This window comes from Zootoca vivipara, chromosome 5 (genome assembly GCF_965207765.1).
Source record: "Zootoca vivipara chromosome 5, rZooViv2.hap1.1, whole genome shotgun sequence".
Lineage (NCBI taxonomy): Eukaryota > Metazoa > Chordata > Lepidosauria > Squamata > Lacertidae > Zootoca > Zootoca vivipara.
Window position 1 is genome coordinate 27321198 of NC_142588.1, and position 13797 is coordinate 27334994.

At 41.8% G+C, this 13797-nt stretch overlaps 1 protein-coding gene across 1 annotated transcript in view; it reads right to left on the reverse strand.

Annotated features, from left to right (window-relative positions):
- CDH23 (cadherin related 23) overlaps positions 1-13797 on the reverse strand; it is a 397278-nt gene that overhangs the window by 132711 nt on the left and 250770 nt on the right. Inside the window, exons 18-20 of the mRNA XM_060274909.2 lie at positions 6743-6815; positions 5696-5812; positions 3041-3153 (exon numbers count right to left, since the gene is read on the reverse strand). Coding sequence (XP_060130892.2) covers positions 3041-3153; positions 5696-5812; positions 6743-6815 — 303 coding nt within the window. The remainder of the gene's footprint in view (positions 1-3040; positions 3154-5695; positions 5813-6742; positions 6816-13797) is intronic.

A 13797-nucleotide genomic window follows, 5' to 3' on the forward strand; every position in this document is an offset into this window, starting at 1 on the left:
ATATGAAAATTGTAGCTGTGGTAAAGGATTGGCTATAGATAATTTCATCATCGCAAGGTTTATTTATATGCCACGTTTCCAAATTTTGCTCGAAGCAGCTCACAATAACAGCAAACGATTATCAACATACAGGTGCAATGAAAACAATAACCGTATCAAAACACGTTCCATAAATGTAGTATTTTATACCCACATTAGCAAGCTAACGAAAACAACCATACCCTAAACATGGGGGGGGGGGGGAAGTACCATACTAGGCACCTTTAGTAGCAGGAGCTGTCTTTGTAGCTGGTGTCAGCCCCCCTCCCAGGTCCAACGGAAGTGAGCCCAAAAGAGGAGGAAGCAGTATTGGGTGGCACGGGTGCTTAGCTGACCCATCCTATCACTGGCACTCCTGCAGCTTACTGGGAGGGAGAGGGGCAAGGTGACCATGAGGTCAGCATGGTGCAAACATACTGGCCAGATTCGCTTTGTCTGTGCATTTGCACTGCACTGACCTCACTACCACTATGCCCCTCTCAGTAAGCCACGGTGACGCTGGTGATGGGAGGTCAAGTATATGCTGCTTCCCCGCTCTACTGACTACTACTGGGAAGAGGGGCTTAGTCTTTCAGCATTCACAGATGACCCACATACACAAGTCATTGTTTGATGCTACAGACAAAGAACTGTTATTTTCTCATTGTTTTCACATAAATATTTGGCAAGCCAAAAGCTTGTATCGTCTAACAGACTTCAACAAAAATAATAAACCCATACAAGAAATACAAGACAAACTGGGGGACACCCAAATACCCTGGCCAACACACTACCAATTACATGCCTTCCTAAACAACTCAGCAGTAAAAACGGACAAGGAATTATGAACACGCATGTGTGAACTAGCCCTCTGAAGGCTTTAAATGGGAGAGAATCCATTTTGGAAAAAGTAGTCCCTGCTCATCTGAGGAGACTTTGACAGGAAATTCCTGCTGAAATGGTCCCAATCAAGCCATTTTTATAGTTTAAAAATGCTACCTGGAACACTTATACACATTTCTAAGACCGACACAGGCATGATATCACCAAGTTATTTCTGGAGATCTGGCAAAGCCAAGGAAAAATTTAATTCCTTTGAAAATGCAAGCTTTGATAAGAAAGTTGAAAAGGGGAAAAAAGGGGGGGGGTGGTGGTGGTAATTTGGTGCAGCAACTTATGGGATTTTGTGCCCTGAGAGTATAGTGCCAGGAGCACATCAGAGAAGCTCAGACACGCAATCAAGACAGTTGCTTTGGTTTCTCACCGCCCTGGTAAATTATTTAAAGTGTTTGAAATTCCTATTAGTTAGGTGCCCTGGGGCAGTCACCTGGCAGACTGAGCAGTGGCTGATTGTTTGAAGAGTATCTGGCCAGCAGGGACCCAGCTTACTCATTCTGTAATAATGTGTGAATGGATGGGGGAAATAACACAGTAAAAATGAGAAGGGAAGAAAGAAAGAAAGAAAGAAAGAAAGAAAGAAAGAAAGAAAGAAAGAAAGAAAGAAAGAAAGAAAGAAAGAAAAGAAAGAGGAAAACACACACAGAGAGAGCGCAAATACGAAGAACAAATGAGAGGAGGCTTGAAAGCAGCAATACTGATACAAAAGAAAGGAAATTGCCAAAGGACACCAGCTAATAAGGGGGAGGTGACAAGGGAGCAGGGAAAATATTTCAGGAAAGGACCATGTCTGCATGTGTGTTCTGTGCTGTGTCTCTTGCTTTCCTTCCCAGCAATAACAAAATAGTTCTGCTTCTGTTCTTAATCATGTTTTTGCCCTCTCGTCTCCCATGTGCACATTCATTTCGGGAAAGGCAGGCTGGGGCTGCTACGTTGAGCATGCCAGCTTGGCTCTGGAGAGCAGTGGCCTTGCTTGGGTGCATATTGATTTGAAAGGGGCTTATGCAGGGGGGAAAACTTTCTGCTTGGTTGTGCCTTGTGTGCTTAGGGCTACTGTGTATGCAGAATATCACAGTGCTATTCTGTATTTTCTACAGGGGGCTCAAGGTGGTATATGTGTTTCTTCCCTCTTCTACCTGCACAACAACCCTGCAAAGTAGGCCAGGCTGAGAGCCAGTGACTGCCCCCCCCCAGGTCACACCCAGTGAGATTCATAGCTGAGTGGAGGATTTGAAGCCCTGAAGTTGCCCCAGGCCGCCTGGTAGGTTTGATCATTATTCCTTTACTTCAGGGTTTCTAATTCTTTAAGATGGGGTTACCAGATCTCTCTGCTTGATTGCAAAGCCACACAATTAGACAGAGATGGAAGGAGGCATCTGTAAGACATTTAATTTATTCCAGAGCCTATACTTGGGATGGGGGGGGGGAGAGAGAGAGAGAGAGCAGATCACACAAAATGTGTGGAAATGTGATTTCCCACCTGAGGCAAATAAAAAACCCCAAGTCTCTCAAAATAATGTTTGGCATGCCATCCTCGTTAGGATGCAAAACCTATGCGGATGAAATAATGTCCGTTCTGGAGATGGTTGCAAGGAGGCCTGTCATGATGAGGAACATCTCATGTGTAATTATCTAGGGCTGCACAATGACAAGAGGGGGAAAGAGAGGAGAAAGGAAAAAGGCCGTCTTATCATTCTGACCATCTCCTGGAGGCTGAGGCAAGATGATTGTTGGTATCAACAACTTTTTCTCCCTGTTCCCTCCAGTCTCTTTTTAACAATCCGAGATAAATCAGGACAACCCTTCACAGCCAAATAGACCCTTTTCCTTTATTTAAATAAAACTGGGACTGGAGGCAGAGGGTGAGGGATCATTTCAGTTTCCTTATGTAGGCATGGGTGGTATTGGGCAAGAAGGAACCCAGTTAATGTGCTGCTTCTCAGAGTTGAAAAGAGTTGATTGTTCTTCCAAATGATCCTGGGCACCAACTCCCACCCATCCCAAACAGTCTGGCCAACAGTCAGGGATGATGGGAGTTGCAGCCCAGCAATATGCACCATGATTTAAAAACAACAACGCAACACACACCACAGCAGGGAAAATGAGTACTGTAATTTCAACTCACAGTGGCAATGCCTGTTTTCTGGTTGTGACCCACACCGCCATCTACTGCTCGCACGATGAGTATGTATTCAGATTTAGCTTCCCGGTCCAGCAGAGATGTTGTGGTGATTTCCCCTGCAGAAGGCAAGAGAGGAAGGTGAAAAGAGAAGGGAGAGTCTCGTAGGTTGAATGTTTGTGGTTCAGCAACATACAGGAGACAGGAAAGAGTTGGTCACAGAGAACAGCACCTAGGGACACAGGACGAGCCCTGCAGGATCAGAAGAAAAGCCTATCTGCTCCTGGTTCCACAGGGGCCAACCAGATACCTACAGGAAGGCTACACAAGCAGGACATGGAGGGTAATAGAACTCTACACACTTAATGATTCCCAGCATCAGACATTCAGAGGCCATCCAAGTTGGTCACCCCATGATTATTATTTTTACTTTTTTGGGGGGGGGTGTCCTTTAAATGTATGCCTTTGGCAGAGCTTTAGTGATACCTGGAAACTGGGCCTCTACCTCCTCCTCCTTTCATTATTATCTGATGCTGCAGGGCTCTCCTTCTAACTCAGGCATCCCCAACCTCCGGCCCTCCAGATGTTTTGGACTACAATTCCCATCATCCCTGACCACTGGTCCTGTTAGCTAGGGATCACGGGAGTTGTAGGCCAAAACTTCTGGAGGGCCGCAGTTCGGGGGTGTTTGTTCTAACTGGACGAGCCATTTTGCTGAAAGGGACCAAAAACGCCTGCGCTAAACCAGATGGGCTAATCTATTCGCCAGCCCTTCCACAGTCCCCGCACCCCACCCCTAGAATTCAGCTTCTACGACACAATTATGCATTTCAGCTCTCTTCGATTGCAGGGCGCTTCCCACAGCAGGTATATGGGAGATGGGGTTAAAAACTAATCTAGATCACAGAACTGCAAGAGGTCAAAGGGTTTACTAAAATACATTTGCCTCCCAAGTTCCTGTGATATCCATTAATCTGTAGACTGGGGGGGGGGAATTAATCAGTGAGGGATGTTTTTTAATAAAAAAAAATAGTGTGTCTCGGTGATGGATTGTTCTACTTTGCCCACAAAGTTACATCCAATTAGGCACACCTTCACAGAGCAGTTTCAGCTAATTTCAGTGAGGGTACTTCTACGGAAAAGTTCTTCTTTCCCTAAACCACAGAATTAAAATAGAACGTTTCTTCATTTCTCCTCCCTTCTGAATGCATCTATCTCCCTACAGAATATTTCAACAAGGAGGGGCATCATGGTCGAACTTGATCTCGTATCAAAAACCTTGCTAAGCTTTTTCCAAATTACTTGGAAATTAGGAAAATGAGACCTGTAAGTTTCAACTGAACTTTGTGTACTTGGGCTAAAACATCGCTATCCAGTGATCTAGAATGAAAATAGCAAAAGTAGTAACAACAACAACAACAACAACCTGCCTCATCAAGGGATGTTTTGAGGCAGGGATGATAAAATGATATGCAAACACAATATCAATATTCAGTCAGAATAACTCTACGTGAACATGTTTGTTTTAAAACAAACAACAAACAAACAACATAAAGTATTGTATCTTTAATACCCCAGCAGATTAAAACTTCAGAATGTGTTACTTTATCTTGCACCTAAAACTTATATGGTGCCCCCTCTGAAAAGGCCCAGAACCTGCTTTACCAGTGAAGATAGGAGAACCTGTAGTGGCCAGATCAGTAAATGAAGGGAATGTGACACTTAGAAGGGAATGTGACACTCAGGCTGAAAACTGTTCCCCATCCCTGGTCAAAAGGAAATAAAGCTATAGCCATTATTATTATTATTATTATTATTATTATTATTATTATTATTATTTCCCAGTTGTAAATAGGGAACAAAGCCAACTTGGCTGGATCTCAGGACAAACTGGGCAGCCTATAAAGCACCTTGGATCAAGGTAGGCTGTTTTCTGAAGTGCCATTTCCAGGTCCCAACTGAATCTTGTGGCCCGTGCATACTTTGAGTAGAAGTATGCACTGTATTTGTAGTAAGAGAAACTGGGGGGAACACATTGCTGCAATTCTCCAAAAGTTTCACCATCAGCAGTGGCAATAGCACAACTCTTTTCTTTTCTCCCTACAAGTCTCAGCATCAAGTATGTTGGCAGTCTGGTATTCATTTTACATCCTCCACAGGGCCCTGGGCTAGGGGCCGTTGTGGGTGGAGGAATGACAACAAATGATTTTTCTTTTTCTAGGTAAATGTATAAGAGAAGAATCTAAAAATCCCTCTCTCTGAAAAAAGAATTCCGAAAAAAATCCCATCATCCCCAATTAGAATCTTTTAAATTTTCAGCATGAAAACTAGGGAGACTGATAAGACTGCCTCATCCTGGTGTAGTTTTCCATACCTTAAGGCCATCTGCCTTGATTTGTAATGTGTAGCTTTGGATTATGGGAAATCTGCACACTCACCTTGAAAAATGTCACAAATGTCCCCCATACACTGTATGGGAATTATAATGTGCTGAAGAGTCATTATTTTGACACTCAAAAGACTCAGTTTGTTTCTTTTGTGGCTGGGCAGCATGACAAAAAATGGGGGAGAGTAGAAGAGACCGAAGAGAATAAAGATAACAATTGCAAAGACGTGATGGAATAAGCATGAAAGGAAAAAGAATGTTGTGGTTGCGCTTACCTGAGCGAGCATTGATTCGAAAATGAGAAGACCCTTCCAGTGAGTAGATAATGGACTCCTGGCCATATTCTCTTGACCGATCCAAGTCAGTGGCATTTAGAAATAGCACTGTTGCTCCTTGGAGAAAAATAGTAAGGTGATGGGGATTCTCATTTTTCAGGCACACCACTAGCTTGATTCTTCAGCCAAATTAGACTAGTTTGAAATTAAGCTGATTTAGGATTGCAGGTGTCATTGGAACATCAGCCTACGTAGTACAGACATCCATGTAACCAAGTGGTTAAGACTTTCTACCATTACTTTGCTTCTGTATTCATTGAAACATGGTGTGGTCCCCCTCTTAATGTAAGCTAATGTGTGCTAAAGAGTAAGTGAAAGTGCTTATTAAGTAGTAACGATATTCCACATTTGCCACTTACTAAATTCATCCTATCACTCTATGGCAGGTGACACGGAATGGAAAAAATATTACCTGCAGTGACAATACCAGAATATATGCTGAGAAGGGCACAGTGAATTTCAGAGGGGTGGGGTGGGGTGGGGTTGTTCTGTGGAAAACGTTAACATTTCGGCGGGGGGGGGGGCATAACAATGGCAGAATTTTGTTTTAATGTTCTCATTTGGAACATATTGGTTCTGAAATAAGTCCTATTGGTTTTGCTGGAGCTGACTTTCAAGTAAACATGCTTAGGCTTGCAGCCTTGTTTTAATTTCTGGTTCAAGATTTGTACATGAAGAGTGATTTTCCTTCAAGTAGCCACAGAAATGCAGCAAGCAGAGAGACAGGTAGGGCACATGGGTCCCAGAAAGGTAGAATTTTATGGCTTGAGCTGTACTCTAAGGAACAGCTTTGACTTGGTGTGAACACACCGTAGCACTAAATGATGGTCTAGTTTAGGGTGTGGTTACAAAGAGGAGATTGGAAGCTTCCACTTGTTTTCAACGAACCGTGTTTGCTGTTATGTCAGGGCTCAGAACTATGATTGGTCTTAACTATGGCTTAGAGAAACAAGGCAGTGTCAGAAATGACAGGAGCAGCTCACAAACCTGCCATAATATCCTCCATGACTGTGATGACATAGGAAGGCTTGCTGAACGTGGGTGGGTTGTCATTTTCATCCTACGAAGATAAAAGAGGAAAAAACAGCACACAACATAAACATCTAACCTAGCAGCAATAATGTTATGATGAAGCATGGTGCAAAACACCTCAAAACACAGTGCAGTCTCATATATTGGAAGAAAAAAAGTGACACATTTGGTTTTTAACTACTATTTCATTCAGCATCCCATTTTATTTTGTTAATATAATACAAACTTTGACACAATATGAACACTGACCATCAGAACAAACACAGAACAAACATTGAGGAAACAATTACGCATTTCAAGCTGCAATTACAGATGACCCTCTACACCTGTTTCCAAAGTCATGGGGAGGGGGGGGATCTGTCTTGAAGATTGAGCAATCAGAATAAAGTTGACTTCTGACTAAACATCAGGAAGAACTTTCTTATGAAATGAACTGTTGACAGTGGAATAGACTCCCTCAGAAGGTGGTGGACTCTCCTTCCTTGGAGGTTTTTAAGCAAAAGTTGAATGGCCATTTGACATGGATGCTTTAGTTGCAGCGGGCTGAACGATTAGATGACCCTCCGGGTCTCTTCCAACCGTCCAATTCTATGATTCTATGTTATTCGCATTCAGAACATTATTCTATTTTTATAGTTCAAACTCCGTCTTGATTCCCACACCTGTTTCAAGAGCACAACGGAATATGTAATAGTTGAAGCCAATACTTCAAAAATCCCATTGTCAATAGTGCCTTAAAGCTTGAAGAGATAAAAAGTAATAGACTGGCCTCTAGCTAACTTCGCAGTACAGAAAGTTAGGCATTTAACAACACTGCCAATTGTAGCTTGTATATGCTGAGTTCTCTCACAATGGACACCCAGGCTGGAGGAGCAATATCTCTACACTCCACAAAAAAAGAGTTTCCACTGCACACACATTGCTTCAAATGAAGAACATCTGCACATAAGCCTGACAATGTGTGAAAACATCCTTAGAACGCATTGTGACTGTATCTGGACTGGATACACTGTAGGGAGACAAAGGCACCATGCTTCCATCATTCTAGGCTCGCCCTAGAGATGTTTGTACTTTCTCTCTATCTTTGATGTTTCTTTCTTTTCTTTTCTTCTTGTCACAAAACTGACTAGGCAACCAGGAGAAACAGTGAAAGGGAATGTATAGAATTCACTGGCAAAAAAATTGTGGTCATTAAATAAAAATGTTTCCATTCAGCATAGCATTTGTGGGGATTAATTGTTCTGACAGTAGGCACAAAACCTTTCAGAAACAAAAGTTTGCAGTGGGAAAATGTTGACAAATCAATGGTTTAATTAAATATATAATTTTACCAAACCATGCCCCTCATTCTCCAATGATCTGATCCACAATGGATGGGATTGTATATATAAAATGTCCAGAAAAGAAACTTTCAGCAGGAGGAAGAAAATGGCCAAAAATTTCATATACGTCCCGTTAGGATGGGACTTTATTTTTACAGGATTCAAAACCAGATCCTTGGATCACTGTGTAACATAAAGTGTTCAGGCTGAATTAAGTCCGCTGCCTTGCATGCTCTCCCAAATTATCACTAGCTTTGGGATTTGCTCCCCTCACCCCATCTTACCAATTAGTTTAGTTAAGCTTGTATAAAAATGTGTGTGTGTGTGTGTGTGTATTTTCCTACCCACTAAAATTTTACTTTCTAGCATCTATTTTTTGCCAGAGGGACAAAAGAAACCTGATCTCCCAATCATTGCTCTGCAATCAAATTAACATTATTAGAGAAAGAAAAACAGTTCTAGGAAGGACCTAGAATACTGTAATGAAATATCAAATCATTCCCAGTTTCTAGCTAGTCAGCTATTATTCAAAATATAAAATGACTGTATTTTTACTAGGGATTCCCACCCACCCCCTTTCTAATCAGTTATCTGTGGTGAGGAACACATGTATTTTAAATATTCCAAAATGTAAAGCTTTAATAAAATAAAATTTCATCTGTTTTTTAAGAGAAAGACTGCAATCTTTATTAATATTAAAATACTTTACTTTTCACTTCGTCTCAAACCAATATACACAATTTGCATAATATTTTTTAAAAAAACATTATATACAAAGACAAATAAAGCAGCTTTATATTTAAACATAGACTTTCTGAATGTTACTCAAGAAAATGGCCTAGTCTAAAAGAGAAAACTGAAGAAGAAGAATAAAAAATTGCCACATTTTTATATAGAGGGAACTGCTACCCTAGCCCTTAAACTTTGACTGATGCATTTGCTATTAAAGTTGATATTTTATGTAATTTCACATGCCAGTGATGCCCATCATACTATAATTAAATTGCCATCCTCTGCTATTTTTGCTTGGAGCAGGTGGTCTTTAATCAGGCTTTTCATCACTCATGATTTCTGCAATGCCCAGTATGTGCATTGTTCTCCCTAGACTATAAAGTAGATCCATCATGGATAGCTCCAACTGCATGGAGCTTCACCTTTTTCTGCACATCCTTGGAGGAGGAAGAGAATAACACGGAAAATCCATCTAAGTAAGGATGTTAAATTCCCACTTGGAATGGTACATTTCTACGCCCATTTTCCAAGAGGTTAGTCTCATCTAGATCAGGAGGTCTCATATCTAAGCAAAGTGTATATGAGAAATTCTAGTCTTGCCATAGCTGCCAAGTACCCCGTTTCCCCCGGGAAACCCCCGTTTTTTCATACCGTTTCCCGGCGGTCCCCCGTATCACTTCGTCTCCCGTTATTCTCCCTTATATTCTCCTGCCAGTGGCCATTTTCCCCCCTGCTTTGCCCATCTATGGGCACTGAAAATGGTCGGCGCTGGCGCTGAAAGTCACGTCTACGCTCGTGTTGGCGGCGGCCATTTTTGGTGCCCATAAATGGGCAATGTGACACTGGAAGTTGCGTCTACACAACTTCCGGTGTCACGCGGCTGCCGGTCCCGGATTCTGCAGTCCAGGACTTGGCAGGTATGAGTCTTGCTTACTGGAGAATAAGGTGATATGGTAGTAGCCTTCTCTGTTGCAAGAAGGGGTGTGTGTGAATGTATTCATTTGAATACTTCACATGCCCTGCAAATCACTCTCAAAAGCAGGGAGAGCCATGCAATAGCTGTAGCTATAGGTGAAAACTACGAAACCCCTTAGGTGCATGCTGAAGCATTTTAGGCATATACAGGAGGTTACTGAGATACCAGCTTGAGTATGTAACCAAAATGAAAGAATAGCTAGTGGTTGTTGGAGAGAAAGGGCGTACTAAGTACTGCTGGGACAGAGAGGAATTGTCCTGTATTTTCTTCCTTTTATCATATGAACAAGCAACCAACCTTTCATTAAAACAAAACAACAACAACCTGCTTTAAGTGTGTCTGTGGAGACTTTTCATTATTCATTTCAGGTACCTGCAACACAGTTACACCAAAATGTATACATATCTCTTTCAGAATCAGCAACCCTAGCCATGCTTTATGGGTGTCAGTTTTAGCTCTGCTATAATACCTACAAAACTGAACTCATCAAGGTAGTGCTAGGGCCACAAAAAGGGACCATTTCATTGGAGAAAGGAATGGCCCTGTAATATCTGCTGCTGTGGGCAATGAGGTCTTTGAAATATCGCCTTCAAACCACTTGGAATCTGTCAATAATGAAGTGCACCTCTAGGGGGCGAAGTCAAACCACTAGAGAATCACAGCGCCTGCTGTGACCGGAAAGTCATAACTGCTGCCTCCCATGTTGCTTTTGCGGCATTAGCAGCACTAAAGTGATTTCTCTGGGGTGCAGTCCTGGGCCGTGTCTATAGAGGTCTTAGGCTCCCCAGACGACAAGACAAGATTACTGTAGCTTCACTGATGTAGCCCAAAGGAGAGCAGAGCAATATGTTTGGCACCAGCTGGGCTGCAGGAATTGCTGGAAGAAGGCCTACAAGGTGCCATCCAAGCTACTAGAAAGCTATATTTTCCTTTAAAACCCCTTTAAGTCTCTGCAAGCTAATCTAGAGCCCCTGTGCACAAACAACACTGGATATAGTTTCATGGATAGCACTGTGTTGGTGAGAGACAAAGTACTTCAGCCTTTGAACATACAGAGAGGTAGAACTGAGACTTTAACATTGGGCCAAAGGATTCCAAGGGGGTGGATTTCCAACGAGCATCCAGTCCTCTCTCTCTTACTAATCTATGCCACCAGACAGGAAATTCTAACAGTGGCTCTGGGGTGAAGAAGTTTGTAAATCAACAGTGTCCAACACAAATGTGTATGTCTCCTTTATGATATACTTAAGCGTAGTTAAAGTTATTGGCTCAGTGAACAAAATGGCACCTAGAATGTCAGCAAATGAGAGCTGGAGAGAAACTTATTAGTGGTGGTATTTCCAAGGATGCTGGTATCATGCTTAATATTAGTTCTAATTCAGTAGCTCCCTCTATGAAAGCTTATTGTCCCCTAATGGAAAATCTACAACACGAGTTTCATTTCTTTATTAAAAATCAACAAGCTAAGGCTGGAAAAATGAACCATCTTAGACAGTCTCTCTCTCACACACACACATGAAATCATACTTGCTCCTTCATTTCAGCTCCTTAAGTACCACTGTGAGACAATTCATCACCATCATCATATCCCCCCCCCCAACCTTCCAGTTGAAAGATAAAATTCCTTTTGGTCAAAAGTGCAGAAAGTGACAGCTACTTAAAAATCACCCATGTACAAAATCAACTAGAAGGAAATGACCTTTTCAAGTGTGGTCTTTAGACAGATGGGATTACACCGTCCAAAGAGCAGCTATGGGAAGGAGGTATTTAGCCTCAATTAAACCCCTTTGCTGCTTCTTTCTTACTCCCCCCTCCAATCTTATGTCGGGGACAAGAGAGAAAGTCAGACAAATCTTGTAGAAACAATGATCTTCACCAACTCTTTGGTCAATAAATTGCTGCCACTTGGAAGTCAGATCTTATTAGGATGCAGCTAAGATTGAAAGGCTATCAAGAGAGCAAACTCCACTGCCAATACTTTATTTTGAGCTTGAGTTTTCTTGAATCAAAATACTTGTTGTGCTTTGACAATCTGGTTTAATCCTGTGGAGTAACAGTAACCTGAACTCTGCTACCAATAAATATATATTTGTGTACATCGCCTTTCCTGATAAGAATGTTTGTATCAGGATTCAGGACAACAGCAGCCAGGGACAGCTAGCATTTGAAAAATAAACAGCTGGCTGTGATTGATTGAATGACTGATAATTTCAATCACTTCAAGGGCTAATGTGCATTTGATATTCAAGTCAGAATCAGAGCGGCTTGGTTTCAGGCACCTTTAGATCTCTGGTGGTGGGGAGGGATGGAAACCAGAGAATTTACTCATTTAATCCTCTTGAACTTCATGCAGAAGGAAATGAATGAAGTCGTTCTGCAGTCAGACACCCAGTGTGTTTCCCCTCTTCCTTCTCTTTGCACGTGCGCCCAGTTTGTGAAGGACTTGCTGGCAGGATTTTCTCTGAGCTTGGCTGCCAGTGCCAGTTGGAACACAAATGGAACACGGTGCTCTTACAAACAAGGGTATCACCACAACCCACTCTAACTCACTATCCAATGATTGAAGTTCCACAGTTAGTAGAACCATGGAGCAGCGTACAATCTTAATCTTTTCCGCACCCTGCTCCAAAATACTACCAGCTTTACCAAAGAGGAGGGCAGAGATGAGATTCCAAGTATTGCTTCTAAAGACATGATACATTCTTAAATTTCAAAACGTGTGTGTGTGTGTGGGAGGAGGATCTGTGGAGCTCCTACCCAGGGATTCCCGAAAAAGAGTTGCTGAGGCTGCCTTACATGACTCTTACTTCCAAAACATCCTTTCGTGGACGTTTCATCACGATGTCTGCAAAAGTGTAACAAACCTTCTATTCTATTTTATCCCAACTGCAATATTGTGCTGCAAACACATGCTGCTCTTTGTTTCTTTTGTTTGCATGTTGTTATATCTGAAAACTCAATAAACAAAACTTGTTTTTTTAAAAAAATGAAGCAAGGTGGGTGACAACATGAAAGAAGGCCTTCTTAGTGGTGGCACTGCCATTGTGAAATGTTCTTCACAAGGAGATGCACTGGCACATACCGTGTTTCTCATATTATAAGACATGTCTTATATTTATTTTTTCCTCAAAAAAACACACTATGGCTTATTTTCAAGGGATGTCTTATTTTTTTCCTCCTCCTCCTGCCGCGGCCAGCATTGCTGCTGCGCCTATCACTATGTCTTATTTTCGGGGTATGGCTTATATTCCTTAAATGCTTAAAAATCCTGCTATGGCTTATTTTATGGGTATGTCTTAAAATATGAGAAACAGGGTATTCCACACTTTCAGCACTGAAAGTATGCTGCAAAAACCAACACTGAAAATACCAGGAGACAGAGATGAATTTTGGTAATGTAGAGAAAAAAACAGAGCCAGTGTTAGATATAGTAATGAAAAATGAGATGACTATGCAGGTAGAATCAAAAAGTATTCCAAGATTTCAAAGCTGAGGAGAAGAACAAGCAGTACCATTATCAGGAACAAATGTGAGTGATTTTGAAAATGGCCAAGAAGTAATAATAATAATAATAATAATATAGTGGAACCTCGGTTTATGAACACCTCGGTTTACGAATTTTCGGTTTACGAACGCCGCGGACCCATCTGGAACGGATTAATTCACTTTCCATTACTTTCAATGGGAAAGTTCGCTTCAGTTTATGAACGCTTCAGTTTATGAACAGACTTCCGGAACCAATTACACCCATGCTTCGGGTTAAGTACGCTTCAGGTTGAGTACTCCGCGGACCCGTCTGGAACGGATTAACCCACTTTCCATTACTTTCAATGGGAAAGTTCGCTTCAGTTTATGAACGCGTCAGTTTAAGTACTCCGTGGACCGTCTGGAACAGATTAATCCACTTTCCATTACTTTCAATGGGAAAGTTCGCTTCAGTTTATGAACGCTTCAGTTTATGAACAGACTTCCGGAACCAA